General features: G+C 39.5%; 6 protein-coding genes across 14 annotated transcripts; 5 read left to right on the forward strand and 1 right to left on the reverse strand.

Annotated features, from left to right (window-relative positions):
* The first annotated feature begins 325 nt into the window (after window positions 1–325).
* Window positions 326–3414, forward strand: LOC137727920 (adenosine/AMP deaminase family protein). Its single transcript, XM_068466784.2, has 11 exons — window positions 326–569; window positions 671–741; window positions 1140–1231; window positions 1313–1372; window positions 1474–1707; window positions 1791–1867; window positions 1968–2037; window positions 2116–2229; window positions 2643–2709; window positions 2824–2928; window positions 3013–3414. The coding sequence occupies exons 1-11, from the start codon at window positions 493–495 to the stop codon at window positions 3135–3137; spliced, it is 1092 nt and encodes a 363-aa protein (XP_068322885.1). The 5' UTR covers window positions 326–492; the 3' UTR covers window positions 3138–3414.
* A 463-nt stretch (window positions 3415–3877) lies between these two features.
* On the forward strand, window positions 3878–10635 carry LOC137728702 (phospholipase A I). 3 transcript variants are annotated; one of them, XM_068467441.2, is made up of 18 exons: window positions 3888–4737; window positions 5080–5227; window positions 5329–5407; window positions 5517–5670; window positions 5763–5972; window positions 6058–6303; window positions 6391–6553; window positions 6643–6903; window positions 7005–7126; window positions 7429–7590; window positions 7674–7857; window positions 7982–8118; window positions 8240–8378; window positions 8581–8787; window positions 8870–9341; window positions 9429–9645; window positions 9746–9835; window positions 9931–10635. In XM_068467441.2, the coding sequence occupies exons 1-18, from the start codon at window positions 4207–4209 to the stop codon at window positions 10378–10380; spliced, it is 3972 nt and encodes a 1323-aa protein (XP_068323542.2). In that variant the 5' UTR covers window positions 3888–4206; the 3' UTR covers window positions 10381–10635. The 3 variants fall into 3 exon arrangements, with proteins under 3 accessions (XP_088534872.1, XP_068323542.2, XP_068323543.2); XM_088678746.1 differs by lacking the exon at window positions 5329–5407 and having other exon boundaries at window positions 3878–4737; XM_068467442.2 differs by lacking the exon at window positions 3888–4737 and having other exon boundaries at window positions 5187–5227; window positions 5332–5407.
* A 1992-nt stretch (window positions 10636–12627) lies between these two features.
* Window positions 12628–13467, forward strand: LOC137728612 (uncharacterized). Its single transcript, XM_068467344.2, has 2 exons — window positions 12628–13195; window positions 13330–13467. The coding sequence occupies exon 1, from the start codon at window positions 12761–12763 to the stop codon at window positions 13187–13189; it is 429 nt and encodes a 142-aa protein (XP_068323445.2). The 5' UTR covers window positions 12628–12760; the 3' UTR covers window positions 13190–13195; window positions 13330–13467.
* A 173-nt stretch (window positions 13468–13640) lies between these two features.
* Window positions 13641–15768, reverse strand: LOC137728613 (putative serine/threonine-protein kinase PBL23). The gene is made up of 5 exons (XM_068467345.2): window positions 15567–15768; window positions 15090–15271; window positions 14787–14976; window positions 14315–14706; window positions 13641–14005 (listed from the first exon to the last, which is right to left on the reverse strand). Exons 1-5 carry the CDS (start codon window positions 15748–15750, stop codon window positions 13727–13729), a joined length of 1227 nt encoding a protein of 408 aa, XP_068323446.2. The 5' UTR covers window positions 15751–15768; the 3' UTR covers window positions 13641–13726.
* Window positions 15769–16764: 996 nt separating this feature from the next.
* CLS (cardiolipin synthase) lies at window positions 16765–19357 on the forward strand. 2 transcript variants are annotated; one of them, XM_068468713.2, is made up of 8 exons: window positions 16765–17430; window positions 17530–17596; window positions 17697–17771; window positions 17892–17943; window positions 18270–18355; window positions 18455–18529; window positions 18674–18768; window positions 18862–19357. In XM_068468713.2, the coding sequence occupies exons 1-8, from the start codon at window positions 16934–16936 to the stop codon at window positions 18950–18952; spliced, it is 1038 nt and encodes a 345-aa protein (XP_068324814.2). In that variant the 5' UTR covers window positions 16765–16933; the 3' UTR covers window positions 18953–19357. The 2 variants fall into 2 exon arrangements, 1 of the variants encoding a protein (XP_068324814.2); XR_015952753.1 differs by having other exon boundaries at window positions 16819–17430; window positions 18208–18355.
* Window positions 19358–20450: 1093 nt separating this feature from the next.
* Window positions 20451–24814, forward strand: LOC137729055 (chaperone protein ClpB1). 6 transcript variants are annotated; one of them, XM_088677773.1, is made up of 9 exons: window positions 20451–20616; window positions 21177–21335; window positions 21426–21661; window positions 21771–22058; window positions 22211–22536; window positions 22641–22977; window positions 23071–23280; window positions 23712–24113; window positions 24221–24814. In XM_088677773.1, the coding sequence occupies exons 2-9, from the start codon at window positions 21194–21196 to the stop codon at window positions 24278–24280; spliced, it is 2001 nt and encodes a 666-aa protein (XP_088533899.1). In that variant the 5' UTR covers window positions 20451–20616; window positions 21177–21193; the 3' UTR covers window positions 24281–24814. The 6 variants fall into 6 exon arrangements, with proteins under 6 accessions (XP_088533899.1, XP_068323978.2, XP_088533901.1 ...); XM_068467877.2 differs by having other exon boundaries at window positions 21183–21335; XM_088677775.1 differs by having other exon boundaries at window positions 20457–20773.
* The last annotated feature ends 363 nt before the right edge of the window (window positions 24815–25177 follow it).

Raw genomic sequence — 25177 nt, forward strand, 5'->3', positions numbered from 1 at the left:
CTAAATAAGAATTAAACACGTTAATCGACACTTAATTAATAATCTAATAATCTACAACCACATTAGTAAATTTAGTTGAAAAGATTTGATCTCCTTAACATTAACCAAACAATAAATATAAAACTGAATTAGCCCGGATTATTAAAACCAAATGATGCATCATCAATAAGAATCAAACACATTAATCAATACTTAATTAATAATTTAATAATCTACGACCACACATTATCTGGTGAATAAATTTAGTTGAAAAAATTTAATTTCCTTTAACATTATCCAAACAATAATTATAAAACTGAATTAGTCGGACTATTAAAAAGTTACCAAAACAATTATGGGCTTTGTCTTCTTTCTACCGTCAGCAATCACCATCGACGTTGGCTTGCTTATCATGTCATTGACACAGCACAGATGGGGATTTTCTACTGCTTGAAGCTGTAGAGGTCCAGGCAGCTAAAAGCAAGATAAGAACAAAAAGAAACAGAGTTAACAATGGAGGACTGGCTGTCAATGCCAAAGGTGGAACTTCACGCTCACCTCAACGGATCCGTCAGAGACTCCACTTTACTGTTACTTATCTTTCCTCTCTCTCTCTCTCTCTCTCTCTCTCTCGCTTTATTTTCAGGAAACACAATCTAATCTCTGGTGTTTTGTTTTGTTTTGTGTGCAGAGAACTTGCTAGTGTTTTGGGTGAGAAGGGTGTCATAGTTTTCTCAGATGTGGAGCACGTTATTCGGAAAAGTATGCCCCTTTTCTCTTTCTTGCTTGTTTTCTGTTTGGTTGCTGGGAAAATGTAGGGTCAAGAAGGAAAATTTAGTCTTACGATTCTTACCCATCTTAAATTTTACATTTTTCATGCCTTGTATTTCTAAATCCTCAACCGAATTGTCCGCATTGCATGTCAATTAATGATGTTTAGTGATTTTAGCAGATAAGGGTTAGGTCAGTTGGGCAGGGATTCCCGCTCGCTTGCACCTGAGTTCGAATCTCTGTTACTGTAGTTTAGAATAATTCCCGTCGATCAGAGTAGTTTGAAATTTTTTCAGTTGATTTGTACTAGGACATGTGTTTTTTGAACAATGTAATTTCAATTCTTTCTTGAATCCTAACATTGGAAATATGTCTTTTCTTGCACTCAGATGACCGTTCTTTAACCGAAGTGTTCAGGTTGTTTGACTTGATCCACATTCTTACAACTGACCACAAAGTTATCACAAGAATTACGAAAGAAGTATGATAAACTTTCGAATTTGGTTTGTCTTTACTTCCAACAATTCCATTTCGATACTTGTTACTACATTTTCCCCCACAGGTTATTGAAGATTTTGCTTCTGAGAATGTTGTGTATCTGGAGCTAAGAACAACTCCGAAGGTGGTTTTCTAAAATTAGCCGACTGCGTGAAGTATTCATACTAAAATGACTTATGTCATACATTTCATTGATATGATATTGATGTGTTTCATTCTGTGTAGAATAATGCGTCGATAGGAATGAGCAAGCGCTCTTACTTGGGAGCAGTACTGGAGGGTATAAAGGCAGTCACTGCAGTTGATGTCGCTTTTAGGCCTCACAGTTCTGATGTTGGCAGTCAGAAGAATTCTTCACTTATAAACCATACATGTAGCGGAAGTGCAAGAAAAAAGATTTATGTTAGGATTCTTTTGAGCATTGACCGCCGGGAAACCACAGAGGCTGCAATGGAAACTGTAATGTGATGAAATGTATTATGAAGAAATATTTGAGCACATGCATTTTTTTTAAGTTTGACTAGTTTTGTCATTTACTGTAGGTGAAGCTTGCTCTGGAAATGAGAGATTTAGGGGTAGTTGGTATTGACCTTTCTGGAAACCCGATTGTGGGAGAATGGTACTTAAAACAGTATCCTGAGTTTGTTGCAGATGACTGTTTCATTTAACCCGACTGTGGTACATATATTTATATGTGTATTATATTGTTTCTGTGGCAGGGTTACATTTTTTCCAGCCTTAAAATTTGCTAGAGAGCAGGGTCTTTATGTAACCCTTCATTGTGGAGAGGTGCGTTTGTTCTTCTAATGCCTGCAGCGTCTGCCCTTATGATCACCCTTACTTGTTTATTTCTTCAAGTGCTTGTAGGTGCCTAATCCAAAGGAGATACGAGCAATGCTAGATTTTCAACCACAGAGGATTGGCCATGCCTGTTGCTTCGAGGAAGAGGAATGGAAGACTTTGAAATCTTTAAGTATTCCGGTGAGATAATTGTGCAATCAGTCATTATGTTGTATATAACTTTCCTTACCACGGAATTCTAGATAATTGTCTTTCTGACTGCCATAGGATGGATGCCAAGGAGACGTCCAAAATATGATTCGGTCTGGGGTTTCTGGCAGTTCGATCAGAATATCCTTATGACCATTCATAATTGGGATTTAAACATCATTGCTAAGTTCTTATTTCCAAATAGGGTACTGATTTTTTGGTCAGTTCCATCTTTGCTTATAAACACATGAGCAGAAAAAGTAGATACAACTTTTAGTTTTCTCGTTTTTTATGTTCGTTGTTGTAACTTTTACGTTGTTTCCTTAAAATTGTTGACAGTTTGAGACTTTTAGTAGGTTAGAATAGCTAACTTCTTTGTATCATCATCATTGTTTGTGTTTCAGGTTGAGATTTGTTTGACGTCCAACATTAGGACTAATACAATTCCGTCACTTGACGTACATCATTTTGGTTAGGCTTTCTGCTTCCATTTATCGTGGCTTAATTATCTGAAATCAGAAATACTTTAAAAATATTGTTAAAATTTCCTTCTCCTAAACAAACCTCTTTTGTTTGGTGATGCAGCTGATCTGTATAATGCAAAACATCCTTTAGTCATCTGCACAGATGATTCTGGGGTGTTCTCTACTAGTCTTTCCAACGAGTACAACCTCGCTGCAGCTGCATTTGGTAGGTCTGATTTCATTGGATCGTGTAACGTGAATTAAACTGATGGCTGATAAACGCTGCTTGTTTGTTTTCTTGACTTCTTAGGACTTGGAAAGAGGGAACTATTTCAACTAGCAAGAAATTCAATCGACTTTGTATTTGCTGATGATGGAGTGAAGAGAGAATTGAAGGAAATCGTCAATTCCGCTGAAAAGAAGCTAGATCTATGAATTACCATTGCAGTTACAAGGCATGTGTAACTGCACGTAGTATAGTTGCTGGCAGTCCCTAGAACTACTCATTTCCGCCAGCAAAATTTGTTTCTCAACTGCAGCCGGACGCCAACTGATGCGCCGGAATTCAACATTGCAGATTTCTTATCTAGTTATTAGAGTGTCCTAGTGTAGTCAGAAGTAGCTGGTAGATTTACAATGGTTCATCTTTGCTTTGAATGAATTTACAATCTTGATTGAATATAACGAATTTCGTGACGGAACTTTCGAACAAGTGAATTTGTTTCTCATGTTTGAAAATGGCGTTTCGGGTCGCCATAGGAACAAAAATTGCAGAGCCATGGGAAATGAATTGAAGAGCAGGTGAGTGTATTGAATTTCTATGGTGCCTTTTCCATTTTACCATGTGGACATGCTTTTTCTCCCTTAAGAAAGCAACTTTAGGTGCATGAAAAACTCAAGGCATACTAGTCAAATAAGAAAGCAACGAGGAGCGACGAGATGAATTATGTCGATCGTGCAGTTATGATTAATACATACACGTGTGAATGATTATGAACAGTATTGTTCTATACTTACCACATAAAGCAAGTGCCGTGCAGTGTTCTCTCCCGTCTACAACCAAGTTCAAAAGTTCAAATTCTCACCTCATCGGATATTTAAAATAAATAAATAAAAAATAAAAAAATAAAAAAAAAAGACAAGAAACAAGGCAAGGTACGACGTCGTTTGACAATGAAGAAGAATATTACATGTTCCTTCAGTTCGTTTCCGGCTTTCAGGTTTGTTATCTCTCTCCGAAAATTCCAAAGCTCAAGACGTACACAGAGCGCCTGCATTTCTCTCCCGCCATTAATCCCAATTCTACTTCCTCATAAAACCCTAACCCTCAACCCTCACATTTCTCCCCCAAATCCAACCTCCAACTTCAGTCGGGCCCACAATTCCCTCTCTCGCCGGCGTGATCGCAATCGCGCCGTGAATTTCCAAATGCCACTCCAGCTGAACTCCCACCCGTCCGATCAAGATCGCCGCTGAACTTGAACCCTAGTTGCGGCTGATCATAATGTCTTGGGGACTGGGATGGAAGCGGCCCTCGGAGATCTTCCATCTCATGCTCAATTACGGCACCGAGGGTCCGCCGGAGACCTTCGACCGTACGTCTTCGGCGTCCTCTTCGTCATCGTCGTCCTTGTCTTCCGTGGTGAATCAGGATCAGGAATTAGGGTTTCGGATCGACTTGGAATGGCAGGCTGGAGATGATGAGGAGCAGGTGGCTCTGAGGCTCAAGTCGCAGCTAATGGTGGCGTTACCGATGCCTCAGGACACGGTGGTGGTTGAATTGAGGATCGAGGAAGCTGAGGAGGCTAATGTGGGTGTGGACATGAGAGTGGTGAGGCGCAGAGAGCCTTTGAGAGCCGTGACCATGACCAAGACGGCCGGCTCCAGCCAGCAAAGCGATGGCACTGGAGTCTTGACTCGTTTGTTGCGCTCCAATTTCGCTTCGACAATGCCTGCAGTTGCCGACGGCGAGGCGGCCTGCGGTGTGCATTGGCAGTGCGTCACCATCGTCAATCTGAGTGGTTGTGGGTTGTCGGTGAGTCTTTCTTTAATCTTTTTGTTCATTTATTGTATTTCTGATTGTCTGTATAAATATGTAATCGATCTATTAGACTTTGATTGATTGCTGTGTAGTCTTTGAAACAGATGACTGTTCTTGGTGTAGTTTTCTTAATCTTTTAGCAAAACCAGAAGTTTATGGTATTAGTTTCTCTAACAATACCAAGATCGATTTGTTTTATAAGTATCTTTTAATACACCTAGTGTGTGCTTTGTTAAAATTCAAGAAAGTGGTTTTCTTTTTGGTGATTGGGTGAGATTAAGGATTGCTGAGATTAGTTCTGAGTTTATATCTCTATATCTTGCATACTACTCGCAGGTTTTACCAGTAGAGCTAACTCGACTGCCTCTTCTCGAAAAGCTGTACCTTGATAACAATAAGTTGTCACTTTTGCCTTCTGAGCTTGGCGAACTGAAAAGCTTAAAAGTCCTCAGGGTAGACTACAACATGCTGGTTTCAGTACCTTGTAAGTTTGGATTCCCCTTGTAAACCTAATCAGCATGAAGTTCATATTTTGGAGGTCAAATGTTTCATATTCATTTATTATTTCTGTTGGACTTGAAACAGTAGAGTTAAGACAGTGTGTTGGATTAGTGGAACTTTCATTGGAACACAACAAGCTTGTACGGCCTTTGCTTGATTTCAGGTCATTTCATCAGCATTTGGACATAGTTAATTGTCTGCATATTTTTTTCTAAGTTTTGTAAAGCATGATTTTCTCTAGGGTCTAATGGTTCCGTCCAAATTTATGGCAGGGCTATGGCTGAGCTACGAGTTCTTAGGCTATTTGGAAACCCTCTTGAATTTCTTCCTGAAATCCTGCCTCTCCACAAACTTCATCACTTGTCTCTTGCAAATATCAGGATTGTGGCAGATGATAACTTGAGATCAGTGAATGTGCAAATAGAGGTAGTGATTAATGCAATTTCTATAGAAGTTTTTGTTCGTTACAATTTATAATCTCAGACTTTACATTGAAAAATATTTGTTGGTAATTGCAGATGGAAAATAGTTCCTATTTTGGTGCGTCTAGGCATAAGCTAAGCGCCTTTTTCTCTCTTATATTTCGGTTTTCTTCTTGTCATCACCCTTTACTAGCATCTGCACTTGCAAAGATTATGCAAGACCAAGGAAATCGCGCAGTCGTTGGCAAAGATGAGAATGCAGTGAGGCAGCTTATAAGTATGATAAGCAGTGACAACCGTCATGTGGTATGTTGGTTAGCTGTCCTGACAAAGATTTCACTGCTTATCACTCTTCTGCTGCATATGGTTTAAGAGTTCCAACTTCTGGCAGGTTGAACAAGCATGTTCTGCTCTTTCATCTCTTGCTGCAGATGTTTCAATTGCCATGCAGTTGATGAAATCCGACATTATGCAACCCATCGAGACAGTGTTGAAGTCTATGCCCCAAGGGGAAGTAATTTCTGTGTTGCAAGTTGTGGTGAAGCTGGCTTTTGCATCTGATGCTGTAGCTCAGAAGATGCTGACCAAGGATGTATTGAAATCTTTGAAATTATTGTGTGCCCACAAAATCCCTGAGGCAAGTTCTTTACTTTTTTCGTAAGGCACTGATTATCTTACTCTTCTTGTTAGTATTGTCATGTAATTAAAGTTGACCTTGCATTAGGTACAAAGATTAGCTTTGTTGGCAGTAGGTAATTTGGCCTTCTGTTTGGAGAATCGCCGTATTTTGGTTACTTCTGAAAGCTTGTGCGAACTTCTAATGCGCTTGACGGCTGCACCTGAGCCCCGTGTGCATAAAGCTGCGGCTCGTGCTTTGGCGATTCTCGGTTTGTCTCTTAAGTTTAATTTGTTTTCGAGTGTTTAGTCTTTAGATTCCAAGCCTTATAAGCTTTGTTCAATGCCATGCCTTTTGCAGGGGAGAATGGACTGCTGCGACGTGCCATAAGGGGGAGACCAGTGCCAAAGCAAGGACTGCGCATACTTTCAATGGATGGTGGTGGTATGAAAGGTCTGGCAACTGTGCAAATTCTTAAAGCAATTGAGAAGGGAACTGGAAAACAGATACATGAGTTGTTTGACCTCATATGCGGCACATCAACGGGTGGAATGCTTGCTGTTGCACTTGGCATTAAGCTAATGTCATTAGACAAATGTGAAGAAATATACAAAAATCTTGGTTAGTATGCTGTATTAGGAATGAGTGTGCACAAAGCTTGCTCATCAATCATGTTTTTTTTTTTTTTTTATTCTTTACATGTCTGATATCATGATTCGTAGGAAAACTTGTCTTTGCTGAACCTGCTCCAAAGGATAATGAAGCTGCAACTTGGAGAGAGAAGTTGGATCAGCTCTATAAAAGTTCGTCCCAGAGTTTTAGAGTTGTTGTACATGGATCTAAAGTATGTTCTCTATGCTTTATATTTGTTTTGTTTGTAACTTTAGTTCATTTTCCCTTACTTATTTTGGATTTCAAGATTGATATGTAAATTTATGTTCTTCACGCAAGAATATTTTGAGGGAGGAAGAGATTCTCTCCCCCCCCCCCTCTCTTCCTCTCTCCTCCTCTTTGTCCTTCCTGTATCTAATTCAGGAGGTTTCTGATTTTTACTGCAATCATTTTTGTCTGTTCTCTTATTTATTTATATTTTGCCGCCCTGTTGCTTTGAGTTCTAAAGGATAGGTGTGACATATTGTCTTGCAGCATAGTGCAGATCAGTTTGAGAGATTGTTGAAGGAAATGTGTGCCAATGAGGATGGGGATCTGTTAATAGAGTCTGCAGTGAAAAACATTCCCAAAGTTTTTGTTGTATCAACTTTGGTGAGTGTGATGCCAGCTCAGCCTTTCCTATTCCGAAATTATCAGGTTTGAGACCACTTGTTCCTTTGTTGAAACGTCATCAATTTACTGTTTACACTTTAACTTGGTATTTTGTACTTCATTTCTAGTATCCTGCGGGAACACTAGAGGTGCCTCCTGCAATTTCAGAGAGTTCAGGAATAACTGGACCACCTCCTGGATGTGCTGAAGGCTATAAGCGCAGTGCCTTTATAGGAAGCTGTAAGCATCAAGTATGGCAAGCTATAAGAGCATCATCTGCTGCTCCGTATTATCTTGATGATTTCTCAGATGGTACTCTCTTATGTTGTTTTGGAAATCTCATCAGTAGGCTTTTAGGGATTAAATTGAGCATGCATATTACCTCTTCATTGGTTTTAATTTGTTTGTAAATGTTTCTATCCTACAATGTCTACAGATGTGAATCGTTGGCAAGATGGTGCAATAGTGGCAAACAATCCAACGATCTTTTCCATTAGAGAAGCACAACTTTTATGGCCAGACACAAAAATTGACTGCTTAGTTTCCATTGGCTGTGGTTCTGTTCCAACGAAGGTAAAATCATAACATCTCCTATGTTTTTGAAGAGTCAATTATGTAATATTTTATAATACATGTGCAATATTAGAGAGTGGTTGCTCCACTTTATTGGTTCACTCAAAATCTGCTAGTGTAGGTGCGAAAAGGTGGTTGGCGTTATCTGGATACTGGTCAGGTATTGATAGAAAGTGCATGCTCTGTGGAACGGGTTGAGGAAGCTTTGAGCACACTGCTACCCATGCTCCCTGGAATACAATATTTTCGGTTTAATCCAGGTATGCGTTAAGTGTGAGTAATATGTACATGAGCATGAAATGTCAAGAATTTCAACCCACTGCAAGCAAAACCAATTTGGATAAAGTCTTAACATTTTTTCTAACTGACTATTTTTGCTTCCATGCATTGATTTTTTCTCTGATGTGGTGTTTTATTTCAAGTACTATTCTCAACAGCACACTTCTATCTTTTCTCCTCCAGTTGATGAACGCTGTGATATGGAACTGGATGAGACTGATCCTGCAGTCTGGATGAAATTGGAAGATGCAGTTGAGGAATATATTCAGAAAAATTCTCTTGTACTTAAGGATGCCTGTGAGAGACTACTTATGCCATTCCAACATGATGAGAAGTGGTCCGAGAATTTAAGATCTCAACATGTCCCTAAGTCAAAGGCATCAAGTGACGGTATTGATGCTGACATCTTTCTTAATTTGCCTCTGTGAATTTTAGTTTTTATTCGTTTTTTGTTGATACTTTTCTGTAACAGGGGAAAAAGGCCCATCTCTAGGTTGGAGGCGTAATGTACTACTTGTTGAAGCTTCACATAGCCCCAATTCTGGTCGCACTCAGAACCATGCTCATGCACTTGAGTCATTTTGTGCTCGTAATGGAATACGATTATCGCTAATGCAAGGCATATCAGGATTTTTGAAAACAGTACCAGCAACAACATTCCCAACGCCATTTGCATCACCTTTATTTCCTCCAAGCATCCCATCAAGTCCACTTTTCTACAGTCCTGATTTTGGGCCACAGAGGGTTGGCCGAATCGATATGGTCCCACCTTTAAGCTTAGATGCGCAGTCTGGAAAAGGAGCTGTGTCACCACCTGAGTCTCCTTTAGGACCTAGACAGCTTTCTTTACCCGTCCAGTCATTGCACGAGAAGTTACAGAACTCGCCCCAAGTGGGCATTGTGCATTTAGCCCTTCAAAATGACTCACTTGGCTCAATATTAAGGTCAGTGTTGCTGGACTGATCTTTTATAATTGCAAGTTAATGTTATTTCAGCTTTAGTCCTAATTTACCAGCTGTTTGTTTCTGTAGTTGGCAGAATGATGTATTTGTGGTTGCTGAACCCGGAGAGCTTGCAGATAATTTTCTTCAGAGTGTGAAACTGAGTTTGATATCAGTGATGCGAAACCACCGCAGGAAGGCTGATTCATCGTTCACCAATATTTCAACTATTTCTGATTTGGTTGCATGTAGACCATACTTCCAACTTGGAGGCATCGTTCACCGTTATATGGGACGCCAAACTCAAGTATGTTACTTTAGCATTGAAACCATTTATTTTTTGCTACTTATTGGATTGTTTGCCAAACTACTAACTCTGATTTGTTGGATGATGGAATTTTTTAAAGGTTATGGACGACGGCCAAGAAATTGGAGCATATTTGTTTCGTAGAACTGTCCCTTCTATCCATTTAACACCCGATGATGTTCGTTGGATGGTACACCATCACCTTTACGTTTGTTAAGTTAAATATGCATATGGGCGCATGATTTTAGTGATCAAACTGATGCTTTTTGTCTTTGATAACTATAGGTCGGAGCTTGGAGAGATAGAATCATTGTTTGCACAGGGACATATGGACCTACGCCACCACTGATTAAAGCATTTTTAGACTCTGGCGCTAAAGCTGTTATAAGTTCTTTAGCTCAGCCCCCGGAAACACAGCTGACAGCGCTCCACGGATCTGCAGAGTTCAGTGCTTTTGAAAACGGGAAGTTTGAGATTGGCGAGGAAGACGCTGAAGATGAAATCGAAGATGAGGAGGCTGAGCGTAGCAGTCCGCTGAGCGACTGGGAAGATAGTGAAAACGGGGACCCATCTACAGGTTTTTGGGATGACGATGAGGAAGAGGTGTCGCAATTTGTTTGTCAGTTATACGAGTCACTGTTTAGAGAGGGCGTGAGCGTGGATGCTGCTCTACGACAAGCTCTTGCCTCGCATCGGAAGTTGAGGTATTCATGCCATCTTCCCAGTATACACTAGATTGTTAACTAGATCTCACACAGGAAAATAAAGAAAATTGAAACAAAAATGATAGGAAAATAGAAAAGAGAAATGAGGAAATAAGAGGAAACTTCCATTTTTGAGGCTTACAAACACAAAAGAAGAGTGAAGTGTTGTAACGTTTATGGTATTATATATGTGAGCTTAGATGTTCTCATTTTTTCCAATGTTGTTAACTTGTCAGCCATCTCCTCTGCTTCACTAATAAAAAGGTTAATGTCGTTGTATCGTCTATTTATCGTTTACACAACTTAATCTTCGAAGAAGAACTTCCATGCGCTTGGATGCCACAATGTCGGTATCTAAATTCAATTCATTCGCACACTTGTGCATGGAAGTTAAAACACAGCGCAGTGCTTGCTTGAGATACAGCCAGCATCGCATTCCAGTTTAGGGTTTAGGCGCTCTTTTCACTAAAACGGGTTTGCTGAATGAATCCTAAAACGCGATTATGCTCGGTTTTGTGTCAAGTCTTATGTTAGCTCCAAGTATCTCATGTATGTTCTTAGAGCCTCGTTCAAAGTCCTCTTAGATCTTCATCTCTTTTTGTCTGAGCCTCTATTTTATAATCATATCTCTAACCAGAGCATCCACAAATCTTCGGTAGGCAAAGTGTTATAAAAAAAACCTAATTGGAGCACAACCATAAGTGCCTTCATCTATCTTTTTAACTTTTCTCCATAAAAAGGCTTTTTAGTCAAAATGGTTACTGAAATTTGCATAACACATAAATTTGGTTTCTGAGATTTAAAATCAATAGAATGCTCCCTGGGATTGTCCACCATCCATTATTTTGATCATTCCATTAAAAGATTCTGTTAAGTTAAGGGTATAACACATAAATTTGGTCCTTGAGATTTGCAAAATACATAATTTTGGTCCCTGAGATTTAAAATTAGTAAAAGTGGTCACTAAGATTGTCTATCATCCATTATTTTGGTCCTTCCATTAAAAAGCAAGACCACTTAACGGAGTTTTTTTAATGGAATGACCAAAATAATGAAGGGTGGACAATCTCAAGAACCATTTCTATTGATTTTAAATATCAAAAACCAAAGTTATGCGTTATAAAAATCTCAAAGACCATTTTAATTAAAAAAAAACCCCATAAAAACACAATTGGACCGACCACCAATCTCGGAAAGAAAGAAAAAACTAATCAATTATTATAAAAAATTCACAGGGCCTCCTATTTAATTATTAACCGAAAGAAATGATGTTTGTCACTAAAGCTTTTGTGTTTAATCAATTGCATATGTCCTTTAGGCACCCTCCATTCATGCCTATTCTGCTGAGGTTCAGGGACAAAATCAATCAATCGCATGCCTGAACTCAAACATTTTATATGAAAAGTCATCAGCATTTAACAATTGCATTATTGCAAACCCGAGCGTAATCAAGTTGGTTTGAATAGTGTTTCTCTGATATACATTTAAGTTTAATTTGTTTCTCTATAATTTAGATTAAAGTTATAAATTTATAACGTCGCCCAAATAAAATAAGAAAAAAAATTTTCATTGTTTTACTTCTCATCCAAAATAAATAAGAAACACGAAAAACAGATGATAAGAAGTAAAGATTATAATATTTCTCTTCTTATTACCCCTATTCATTGGTTAGATCGAAAGAACGTAGAACCTTGCATAGTTTGCAAGGAAAGTATAAAGATGGCGGTATTTTTCGGATTGACACTGCTTCCGAAGCCCGCGGATTAAACAATTTGGATTGTTCAATTTAAATCATACGGTCTGCATTAGTTCATTTCACTGACCCACCTTACACACAATCTCTTTGTCCAACACTCATATGCCTCTCCCTCAAACAGTTTGGATTGCTTGATCTGCGCGCTACGAAATATGATATCCAAAGAGAATCTCAATGCGAATTTTTCTACTCTTTGTTGCAAAAAGTACCAAAACTCTGTTTTAATTAACCAATTGTGTTACCAGTACTTGGTTGACGCACATTTACACGTGAAACTAGTTTTTTTTTCTTCTAAATAATGCATGCCGGTGTGACGGTCAAACTGAAAAATTACCCACTGTTTTGATCAACCAACCCTACCATGGAAGTGAATTGGAGTTCCACAGTCAAAAGGGCAAAAAATTAATCCGGAGATTATGCATGCTTTTACTGCAACCACCCGGATCACATGATGTCTTAACCGATGCGCCAATTATGCAGAATCGCAGGCTGTCCGCTTTACCAAAAGCACACTGCATCAAGAGTTTTATAAACATGGAAGCAGAAGATGCCCTAATTTTAAAGCAATCCTTCCTTCCTTCCCCTCAACTTTTCTTCACCCACAAGCTTCTTCTTACATCACTCTCCACACCTTTTTATGAAAATAAAATAAATCATGCAGTATAAAGCCGGCAGCGCAACAGAAACCAGCTTCCCTCAAACAAATCCCATGGCTGCAGCAACAGCTCCGATCGCTATAGGCACGCGAGGCACTGTTGGATCGCTTGTCCTGAAGGAGATCGAGTACTTCAGCAAGATTGAGCTCGACCGGCGTGGTAGCTCAAGCTCAATGAAGCCTCTGGGACAGATACTTGGCTTGACTTCTGGCGGTAGTGGTAGTCATTGTGGCAAGTCTGGTTTGCGGCTATTGTTAATGGCATGGAGGAGGAGGAAGAGGAGAGGCGGCAGCGGCAGTGGCAGCGGCAGAGGGTTCTTGTCAAGTATGTGTTTTGCTGCAGAAGTTGCGGAAACCAATCGGCGACATGGGGTTCCCGGGTTTAGTTACAAGATCCTCAAGGATGACATGAACAACTTGAGCATTTAACTTAAGGCAAATTCTCAAAAGCGCTTTTGAATTTTTATTTTTTATTTTTTATTTATTGAGCTTTTTTGTACAATTTTGTTATAGGACCTTGTTAATAGTTTTTCTTTTGCCAAATCTCGTCTGAATCATGATTTTTATAGGACTATTCGGAGTGAGTTCCTTTGTTTGGACAGGACATTTGGATCACGTTGCCATTCCCAGATATAGAGAAGAAGTTTGTTGCTCTGTATCTGATCAAACTGGATCGTCAGTTGCTATAGAACCCATCACAAAAATACCCCTAAAGAGAGAGAGGGCTAATTAGCGAAGCGGAACAGGTTTTCATGGATGGCAATGCAGAATGTGATGATATCCTTAGCCAATCAATCATTGTTGTGTTAGGAAATTTAAAATGCATGATAGTGCGTGATTGCCAAATTCTTATACTTTGTAAGGAAAATTATAAATAAAAGATCCCCTTCTTACATTACAGTTAGATATAGCTTGAATAGCTGCATGGCACATTCTTCAGCTTGCACATTGATCCTATTGCTATAGCTATTTGTCACCTCCGAAACTTCCTTTGCTTACCGACTCAACGTGAGCGCCTCTGTTTCCCAATGCACCCTTGGCACTTTTTCTGTCATATACTGGCAACGATAGGTGCCCGAGAGCGGTCACAACATCACCCATCGCAGGCCGGTAATCAGCTTCCTCGTTCAGACACATTGCTGCAATTGCAACAGCTTGGTTCAGACCCTTCGCCGGATATCTTCCTCGAAGTAACGGGTCAATCATCGATGCGTATTTCTTTCTGTCCTTTAGCTTTGGCTTTGCCTGCATGAATGGAAAGGGACCAGTATTAGGGTTGCAAGAAACTTGTAGTCTTATATGATGAGAAATTCTTTGTGCAACACGTCTAGTCTTTCTTAGAGATAGGAATGCGTTGAGAAAACCTCACTTCTTTCAATTTTCTTCTACTAGTAAAAGTGAGGTTTTCTCAAAACGTCATATCTTTAAGAAAGACAGGACGCCTTGTACAAAGTCGGACTGCTATAGGATGAAAATCAAAAGATGGTAAGAGGTAAAAAGATTTTCAAGTTTCCAATTACAAGTAGTTTAGCTACTCCAGGATTGTTAGCATACCCAACTGACTAGGATCTGCTCCCCAACCGGTCTTTGATCATCAATAGCTCTCCTTCCTGTGATTAACTCGAGAAACACAACTCCGAAGCTGTAGACATCGGACATTATTGTCAGCTGTCCTGTTGAAGCATATTCCGGTGCACAGTAGCCATAAGTCCCCATCACTCTAGTAGTCACATGGTCCTTGTCTCCGGTTGGACCTAACTTAGCAAGTCCAAAATCAGAGAGCTTTGGACATAATTTTTCGTCTAGCAAAATGTTTGAAGCTTTCAAATCACGGTAAATCACTGGCGGATTGGCAGTTTCGTGCAAGTACTCAAGCCCTTTTGCTGCTCCTTCGGCTATTTTCATCCTTGTGTACCAATCAAGAGGCTCCCTATTTGGATATATATCTAAAGACAAAGAAAATGTGGTTACTTTTGTGCCATAGAAGAGCGAAAATCTTCGGGTTACACATTGTGTTTGTGCATACCTAGAAGGTGATTCTCCAAAGATCCATTGACCATAAATTCATACACTAAAATTCTCTGATCTCCTTCTGCACAATAGCCAATAAGATTGACGAGGTTCGCATGTTGAACCAAACTCAACATGATAACTTCAGAGCAGAACTCTCTGCTCCCTTGCAACCCTTTCCTGTCGAGTTTCTTCACCGCCACAATCTGAAATGAATGTAATTGAAAACAAGAACAGCAAGATCTTCTTATGACTGTCATCAAAACGTGTGAATGCAGAAGTGCGCACGCACGCGTAAGAGATGGGGAGAGAAACATACCTGTTTAATGCTGTCCAAGTAACCTTTGTACACCTTCCCAAATCCACCTTCTCCCAGCAGAGAATCAGGATTGAAGTTATCAGTTGCAGCAGCCAGTTCCTCGTATGTAAAAAGCTGCGCAGATTTCTTCGCCTGTCCCGTCTTTAGTATCTCCTTCTGTAAATTCCTGCATTGGCTGCTACCTGCACATTGATCACATTGCCTATGTAAACATCATATTTCCACAACTACAGTTTTCTTTTCATGCATAATGTGTATGTTTCAACGCAAAAATATGGTCAAAAATCGAAATCTAGTCTATAAATTCCAGCAATTTAACCAACCCTGCATCGTTTTACATAAATTCCAGTTAGCAAACATCTTCACCTACCAAAACCTTCATTGCATTGCATTAAAACTAAAACTAAATGAGAAATCACCTTCATTGCATTGCATTAAAACTAAAACTAAATGAGAAATCAGTAACGTTTTCTGGACCTGACTTAACCGAAAAAGTTGCTAAAAGCGAGTTCAATCTCATCCCACCACTACAGTATGGCCTTATTATTCTGGCCCTCCTCACAGACTCTTCAGGCTCGTCGACGTCCACCTTGCAACATGAGAAGCAAGTCATCCTGCTCTCCTCCCTCCCCGGCGCCTCTGCCGCTGACAGAGCCGTCATTGGTTCTGCAAACTCTCAATGAATGCCAATGGCAAGCATAAAAACTACATCAGCAATTGGCAGCAACAAATGTGAAGAAAAAGCTTTGAAGTTGGAAGTTTGAAACCAACATTGGTAAAGACCATTGAGTTTTTATGTTTTCGGACAAAATTGGAACCATTGAGTTAGAGCCGTATAATTCAACAGACGCGTTCTCTAGAACAGTTTTGCTAATGTTGTTTAATTATGTCAACAAACTTCTACACTTTCGAGAAAACTCAAACGAGTATATCATACCACATTAGAGTTTGAATGAAGAAAATATCACCCTTAATTTGATGAAACTTTCGAGATTTGACTATAGTACTTTGATGGTATTGATAAATTAACAAGTAATATAAAATTAGAAATACTAAGCCCAATAAAAATTGGGATGGGCCTTTGTTCATGGACTACAATGGCAAAAAGTCCAAACCATTTAAAAGTGAATAAAAATACAAAAGAGAGGAAATTCCACGTGTAAAAGACAAGAGTGACATGTAATCGCCACGTGTCAATCGGACCGCCAAGCCGACCTAAGACCATCTTCAACCGAAGGCTGGCCAAATGGCTCATTTTAACCCTCTAGTCCTTCAATAAATTGATATTTTAATTAACAGTGCAGGACCATACTTCTTACCATCTGCAACCGAAGGCCATAAGGCTCATTTTAGCCTTGTCACAAAAAACCGTCTTCAACCAATGGCCATAGAGCCAAACAAATTAAATGTAATATAATTAAATATTTAAAATAAATTGTGAAAGGAACTACAACTACACCTTTTATAATTGTCTCACATTAGCAATGGAAGATGAATGAGCAAGGAAACATACTTATAAAATGAACACCCCAACTTTGACCAAATCACCTTTCTTGGCCCAAAAAATCTAAACCCATAATTAAATATTTTTTTTAAATTTTGGCCCCAAAAAAATAAATAAAAAAATAAATTAAATATGACATCTTCATATGGCTCCGTCCAGGGCTGGCTGGCTGATTTGGACCAGCCGGTTGGTCCTATGGCTTATTTCTTTTGTTGAGTAGGGTTCACAAGCCCTTTACAGTTGAGTTTTCCGCCAATATTTTTTCCCCAGCAAAACCCAAATTTTACAGTTGAGTTTTCCGCCAATATTTTTTCCTTCCCCAGAATGCTTCAATTCAGCCATGGCGGTCTTCCGGTCCCTGAAAGCCCTAATCCAAAACCCTAAGAAATCATCCAGAGCCTTCCTCACCGCCACCGCTTCCTCCTCCTCCATCTCCGCCCCTCTTCACTACTCTCCTCTCTCCTACCCTCTCTCTTACCCCCTCTTCCGATTGCCGTCTCAGATTTCCAGGACCTTCCTCTCTCCGCTCTCCAATTGGATCGTTCCTTTTCACGGACCGCTCTTCCTCTCCTGCCCTCCATGGAAGCTCTCGCAGTCCTCCACTCCGCTCTACCTCGGCGGAAACGGCGTCGTCCTCAGAAAGATCGAAGCTTCATTGCACTTGAACCTGCTAAGGAGGAGACCGAGCTTCTCGCTCCCATTGGAGGTTGGGTCACTCTCGCCGGCTCCGACGGTGGTGGATCGCGGTGTCGGGTTGAAAGATGTCAGTGACGATTTCGTCAATTTGCCCAATATGATCTCCATGAGTCGGTTGATTTCGGGTCCTTTGCTTGGATGGTAAAACCTTTTTTTTCTTTCACAATTCCTCTATTTTATTTTGTGGGTGTGTGTTTTTAGTTTAATTAATTTGTAATTTGGAACTGGTATGGTATGCAGGATGATCACAAATGAATGGTACTCTTCTGCAATGGTGGGATTGGCAGTCTCTGGGGCAAGTGACTGGGTAAGTTATTGCGAAGCCTTTTTCGGAGACAGGAATTTTAAGCTGGACACGGTTGCTAGTTTTCGTGAGATTTGATTTTACTTGTGCGTTGATTGTATAGTTGGATGGATACATGGCTAGGAGGATGAAGATCAATTCTGTTGTTGGGTCCTATCTGGATCCCCTTGCTGATAAGGTATAAGTGCTTTTCAGTTTTCGGTTCTTTCAAAAGTGGTGCCTTTGAATTCCTAGTTGCTTGTGGTTTGGGTTGTTGATATGCCATTGTGTGTTGCTTTGTGATGTCCTTGTGATACAGGTTCTTATAGGATGCGTTGCTTTGGCCTTGGTGCATAAGGGTCTTCTTCACCGTAAGTACCAAATTGTCCGTTTACATATTTGATTTTCATATCACATTGATGATTGAGCTATTGTCGTTAATACAAACACAGGCTCCACACATGCACATTGATTCAGAGACTGTATTTAGATTGCAACTATACACAAAGAAATTTTGTTCACAGCCACATTCTCGGCGTACCTATCTGAGTAAATACTTGGCCTATGTTTGCTTTTTTCAGTTAGTTTCTTAGTTTATCTTTGGTATCTGAAGCCTTTATTGGTTTACTCTAAAGATGTGCGTTGGGAAACTAGTTTGCCATTGGAACTAATTGCGTTTGATTTTGGGATTCTGAAGCTGGACTGGTTGGACTCATTGTGTTCCGGGATGTTGGCCTTGTTGGTGGTGCAGTTTATCAAAGAGCTAGTAGCTTGGGGTGGAAGGTGAGATCTTTTGTTCATTTTTCTTATCAACGTCTTGGCCCAAATAGTTTGGTTACTCATGTTGCCAAAATCTGATTTGACAATGTTGAATTTTTTCAGTGGAATAGTTGGTCCGACTTTTTCAACCTTGATGGAACCCGTCCCGAGAAGGTCGAACCGCTCTTTATTAGTAAGGTAAGCTTTATTCTCTACCAAGTATCACACAGTGCCCGAGCCTAGAGATTGAGATAAAATTTCTGTGGTGCTTGCGGTTGTTGTTTGGTTGTGATTAAGGCGCCTTCTCTGTTTCCTAACAAATAATAATATGGACGTTTACAGCTTAACACGGTCTTCCAGTTGATTTTAGTAGCGGCAGTTCTCCTTCAACCAGAGTTTGGAACGCAAGAAACTCAGTCGTACATTAAATACTTGAGGTGATCTGACGCAGAAATCAGCTGTCTTGTAACTTGTTTTCTTTGGTATTATATATGTTCAGAGAGCTCATTGTTCATCTCGAATTGGTGCAGTTGGTTAGTTGCATCAACAACAGTGGCTTCCACAGCAGCGTACGGGGCACAACACTTGGGGAGATCTGCATTGACCGCTCGGAAATCCTAATTTAAGTAACGCTGTAACTCTTTCAGCCTGCAACATCATGGAGTTCCAATGCGCAGCATAAATAAGAATTTTGACAAACAAGCTACTCGTTTTTCACACTTGGGAAACCGATCACGCCCGCAGTTTTTTGTGAGCTACAGACGCTGATTGCGTAAAAGAAAATTGCAACGGGATGTCAACTCAGTGAAGATGTGAACAGTAGAAATGAGAGATTCCTTACCTTTGTATAGCCTTAGAGAAATTTTGGAAAAGAGAAATGTAACAGATATACTGATGTCGGGTTAAAGTTCTTGACGTCCAAACTTCGTAGCTTTTCGAAAACTTTTCGGGTTCAGAACACTGCTTGCCATGCCGGAACTCGTAACGGTATATATGAGAAATTACCCTTCCAGTGGGGTGTGATGACTTTTCAGTTGGCTTATAGGCTTATAGAAGCTTCCTAAATTTTGAAAAGTAACAAAAAACCAAAGTGGTGTTGACGGTATTCTAAATCAATCAAGAAGCAGTACTCTAAATCAATCAAGAAGCAGTACGATCTCTCGAGAGGTTGCTCTAAACAGGCTTCTCCCAGGCTAAACAGGATTAGTGTGACGTCGAAAGTACCATAGAACATAAGACTTGTGTTTTTACAGAGTGTACGACGCTGCAGACTTGTAAACCTTACTTCTTACTTTTGTGTTTTAGTCAAAGATCCAACGGTTGGGATTAAAGTACATAAAACATGCATTTTTATGTTTTTAATTAAAGATTTAATGGTTGAAATTAAAGTATACAAAACTTATATTTTTGTGGAACTTATTTTAAAATGACGTGGTCGGATGTCCTACCGAAGCATTGTTGGTCTTCTTTAAGAGCAAGCAAGTCCAACGGAAGCTTTGGCCCTGTGGATAAGGGACCTTTTCAACGCAATCCCCTCTCTTTCTTGCTCCAGCCCATGCAGGCGATTGGGCTAAAGGGGGCCTGTGTGAGAGGGGAGGCACGAATCCAAGGCCCAAGCACCTGAGGGCGTTGATGCAAGGCGACGTCAGCTAGGTTATAAAATTAAAAAAAAAATGTAATAAAATTTAATAAAATTAATAAAAAAATTTCTATAAATAGTTTATCATTATCCTCCACCTTACACCATAATTTTATATTTTCTCCAGTATTTTGGGTTGTAAATTCTTATTTAATGACACGTGGTGCAATGAGAAAGATTAAAAATCATATCCAAAATTACAAATAAAATTATTTTTTTATTATTTTATAAAATAAAAAAAATACTAATATTTTATTACCTATTGTTATTGCTATTCAGTTTAAAGATGAAAATGCAAAAAATAATTACTATTCATTAAAAATAATTACTATTCATTGAATGAAGGAGATTTAGTAGGCAATTGCCCTGAGACCTTCCAACACTGGAAGTGCTCTAAACGGTGGGCCTATGCGCTTTGTAGGACCCAAATGACCACATCGGTCTCGGTCGTTTCGTTTCAGCCGGTTCGAACGACCGGGTGAGGTCGGTTAGCAATTGGCAGTTAAAACCTCACTCCCTCCCTCCTCATTTGCGCTCTTTTCCCCCAAAAAAAAAAAAAAAACAAAAAAAAAAAAGGGCCAATTAAAAGGCTTTAAGCGATCTCTCACGGGCGAGACTTCACCTCTCCGACACTGCGAAAAACCAGGTTAGGGTTTTGAGATTTTAACGTTGTTTCGTAAAAATTAGGGCTTTCTCTTCCTTTTGTCCCTCCCCTCTTCCTTGTTCATTAACCAAAATTGAAACATCCGTCTGCGTAATTTCTGTCGGATTAGAGTGAAATTTCGTTTCGTGGCCGAGAAAAGGTAGGAACTTGAAGCTTCTGAATTTCCAATGTAACGCAATCGCACGTTAATTGTCGGGGACAATGGTGGTTTGGGGTTTTCACGACAGTCCCTGAAAATTAAGTAAATTCGATTTTAGCCCACATCCACAGTAAGTCTAGTTCAATTGGAATTGAAATTTTTGGTTGGACAAGTTAGTTTCAGGAATACTTCTTATTGCAGTAGGAAACTATACTGTGTTTAATCTTTGTTCTTTATTTAATTAAACAAAAATCAAATTAATTTGGGGCTGCCCAACAAAATTGTAAATTAGGTTTGAAGGGTTCTGGATTTTTTGCATAATTAGTGTGTTTTCAATTATGGGTTTTGGTTAATGACCGAAAATCCGAAGTTTTGTGTTTCTGACAGAGAAATTGTGATGAAGTTGTAGGTGTGGCAGAGATGGGTACAGAGCAATGGATGGGGGAGTTTGTTAAGAAGCTCCAGGTTGAAGATCAGGAGAAGTTGGAGCTGGCTTATGGTGTTGAAATCGAAGCCGAGGCAGTGGTAGTTGCTTCCCGCATCATCATGCAATACCCCGATGGTTAGTTGATTGGTACCGCTATTCTTTTCTCAATCTTTAGTGTGAAAATGCCATGTTAGTTAAGGTTTTGTCATTTTTTTTGTTGTTCAGTTTTTCAGTTCAATAGTAGTGGAGGAGAATTCGATGACACCCGGAAGGAAATTTTGCAAAATAAGGTTGTTGAGCTTTTAGAGGAAGCTTGTGTAAAATTGAGGCATAAATTTGAGTATTCTAGACAAGAAGAGGATGATCTAGATGTTGGTGAGTACCAGTTGCATCGCACACTAGTTGAGTTAAACGAAATCAAGAAAGAAAGAGATCCATCCACACAAAAGTGGAGTGATCGTGTAAGCTACACTTATTAGTTACAAGCAACATTGGTATTTTTTCACTTTTTCTTTTTCGGTATTCACTGTTTTCCTAAGAAATATGCAATGTTGGGTTCATGTCACTCAGTTGACAAGGGAACATGAAGAATTGAAGGTTATGTGGAACCAGTTGGAGATGAACTGGATGCAAGTAAAAACTTCACGGCAGAGATATGACATCAGAGCTCGAGAGGCGCTTTTGTTGGAAAGGATGCATGAAAGGTTGGTCTTTTGTATAAATGAGGCAAGACTAAAGATGGTGAACAGTTTCTCTGGGATGTTGCAATGGATTGATGACCATGTGACCGAGCTTTTATATACAACTCGCAAAGATTTTAAGCATGAGCTAACCGTTAGCCCGCATGTTGTTGCGAAGGTGGATATATTTTTTACTTACTCCTGTGCTAGACTTTTGCTTCCTTTACTGACATATGACATGACACTCTAGGTGACTGGCCTTTTTTGTTCTTATTAGAAATTGAAAAGTGATTCACTTTCTCGGTCTCAATAGTTTTGCATCATATGTAGGCGGCAAGCCCCTTGATTGATGCTCCACCGCCATTGTTGCTTTCTGAACCTACACTGCCTAAGAACCTTGAACAAAGAATTGCTAAGAGGGTAGTTGGGCAAGAACATGTTCTACTTGCAATAACTGCTGCTCTATCAAAGCAGAGGCCTGAGCAACGCCCTATTGGATCCTTCCTCTTCATGTGCGGCTCCGGTTATGGGAGGACAGAAATGGCCAAATCTTTAGCCGGACTACTTTTTGATAACAAAGACATGATAGCAGAGTTTGACCTGGCAAAATACTCAGGTCCAAATTCTTTCTCACGCCTCGTTGGAGTTCTTTCTAGGTAATTTGTCAATTGAGTGATGCTTTCCAACATTTTTTTCTTTTTTCAGTTTGAATTTTTCGTAAGTTTATTTTTACATTATTTCTGGACTTTTGCTCCTGTAGTCATGTGGAGCCAGGCATGAAGAGGGAACGCTCAGAGGCTGTTAAGAAGAGGCCTATAGGTGTCATTTTGTTTGACAATGTTGACAAGGCTCATGAATCTGTTATTGACATTCTGACCGAGATTATAGGTTTTGGTCATCTAATAGATGGTCAGGGGAACATTGTTGACTTCACTAAAACATTGATAATCATGACAACGAATGTTGGATGTGATAAATACTGGCCATGGAATTGCAAATGTGCAGATGAAGTTCAGAAGTTCCCCGTCAAAGAAGGATTATATGATGATGAATGGGAAACAAAACACAATTTATGTTACCTTTCTCTTCTGAGGGAGGTAAATGTTGGGAAATTCATATCTATATTATTTTGTTGAAAGGAAACCATTATCATGTTTACCCAAATCACCTTTGGATCTTCTCTTTTGCAGGCAAAACAGCATTTCAGACCTCAGTTGCTTGAATATTTGGATGATGTGATTGGAATTAGGTCTCTATCTGTTCAGCAGTTGAAGGCGGTTGCTAGACTGCAGCTAAGGGACATTGCCAGCTGTATGACGCAGAAGGGCCTCATTATATACCCATCTGAAGCTGCATTAGATATTATCGTCCAGAGGTCAACTTGGCTTGGAGATAGAATCGTATGTTTTTCATAAGTGGCGATCTTTCCTACTGGAACTGTGAAAACCTGGAGTAAAAATTAACTATTTATATCAGAAAAAAGGAAACAAACAGCTAGGTTAACCAAGTAAACTAGTTCAGATGTATTGTGGAGAGCTGGAAAGGAGCTATTGTCCCCCAATCTTCTAGATTTCTCATATCCATATTAACACTGAATAAAGCTTGCTTCTTTGTAAATACGAACAAATAATGCTTTCCAAGAAAATTATAATGAACATTATATAAGAAAAGTCATTTCGAGTAAGTCAACAGAAATCAGTACTCTTTACTTTTCCTTAACAGATCTTTTACAAATTATATGCAACGTTGATTGAACGCATGGCAATAAGCATTTTTTCTGATAGTAATTGTGCTGTGGTGTACAATATTGATTGCTGCTGTTATTGTACAGAGAGGTGGAGAGAGAATAAGGATGTGGCTTGAAGAGAACTTGGTTCCGCTGCTGTTTGAGAAGCTTGCGAAGACCGGTTTAAATGAGTTGTCTATCATTTATATTGAAGCCTCGGTGGAGACAAACCACTTGTCCTACAGCTGGGCAAATTGTGGACATTCATTGGATGAACAAAATATGAACCAATTAATATACTTAAGGGATTTGAGATTGATGTACCGTAAAGAGAAAGAACGAGCAAAGAATGTCTATGTTCTAAGAAAACTTCACAACAGATTAATCGCAAGTGCCAATGCTGAATTGGGTCATGTTACTGCTGTTGTTCAAGAGCTGGTTAATACAGTTCATGATCTAGTTACAATTCCCAGCGGTATCAAGTCTTTGCTCGACAATCCTAAAATGGTACGTAATTCTGTTCTCTCTGGCACTCGCTCTTTCTGAATGAGTGTTAACTAAGTTGAATATGAGTGCATATACATAATACTTCCACTATTCACGACTCTTTTTAGGTGGCGGAGGCAGCCTTGAACGAGGACGAGGTTAGGCAGAACAAGAGGGCTAAAACATGAAGCAAGGATCGAGTTGCTCGGAGATTGAATTACGAAAGTTTTGATCGAGTAGCTCATTGTATGGAGAAGCCGGAAATATGATCTTTTACCCTTCTTCAGATTGCAATTTGCTAACTTGCTTTTTCGGGTTCAACTCTTCTAACGATGCGAATCTTGCTGCACCCCCTTTGTCAAAAGGACTCGGCATAGACAGGATCAGCTGCCCGGAGTCCTGCGCTGTTTACCTCGCAAAGCTGGCCGAAGTTTCATGCAGATGTAAAATACTAACTTATCAGACTAACCAAAGTGTTTTTTTTGGGCCAAGTTTTACAGAAGAATTTTTTATGGAGTTTCACAATTTTTAGCTTCAGTGTAAATATTTAATTTGATCGACATTACTGTAAATCCGTATTTACTTTTACCCCAGGTCAAGGTCAACTCCAAGCCGATCGAATGCATGTATTTGTTACATATGTAATGCACTCGTCGTGCATTGAACCATGACAACGTAGAAATTCTCTGTGCTAGACGTAAATATAAAGTAAATTGTAGCAATGGTCCTTCAATTTTAACTCAATTGAAGCAATTGTCTATCAACTCATCAAAACGTCCGACTATGGTCTCTAGAGAAATGGTATCTCAACTTTAACTCAATTATAGCAATGGTCCTTCCAACATAACTCATTTTGACAAAATTCTTACGAAGTTGACGAAAATGACTATATCTACCTACATGTTTAACTTATTTTGACAAAATTCTAACGAAGTTGATGAAAATGATCATAGGGTACACATTATAATGAGTTGAGGGACTAATTTGATTAGAGTTGAGAGACCATTGTTACAATTTACTCTACAAAATGGACGGATGGATTTTGTACCAGCAATTTGAATAATGATTCGATTACTCGTTGACAG

Source organism: Pyrus communis, chromosome 10, assembly GCF_041283825.1.
Source record: "Pyrus communis isolate YQ-2024b chromosome 10, ASM4128382v1, whole genome shotgun sequence".
Lineage (NCBI taxonomy): Eukaryota > Viridiplantae > Streptophyta > Magnoliopsida > Rosales > Rosaceae > Pyrus > Pyrus communis.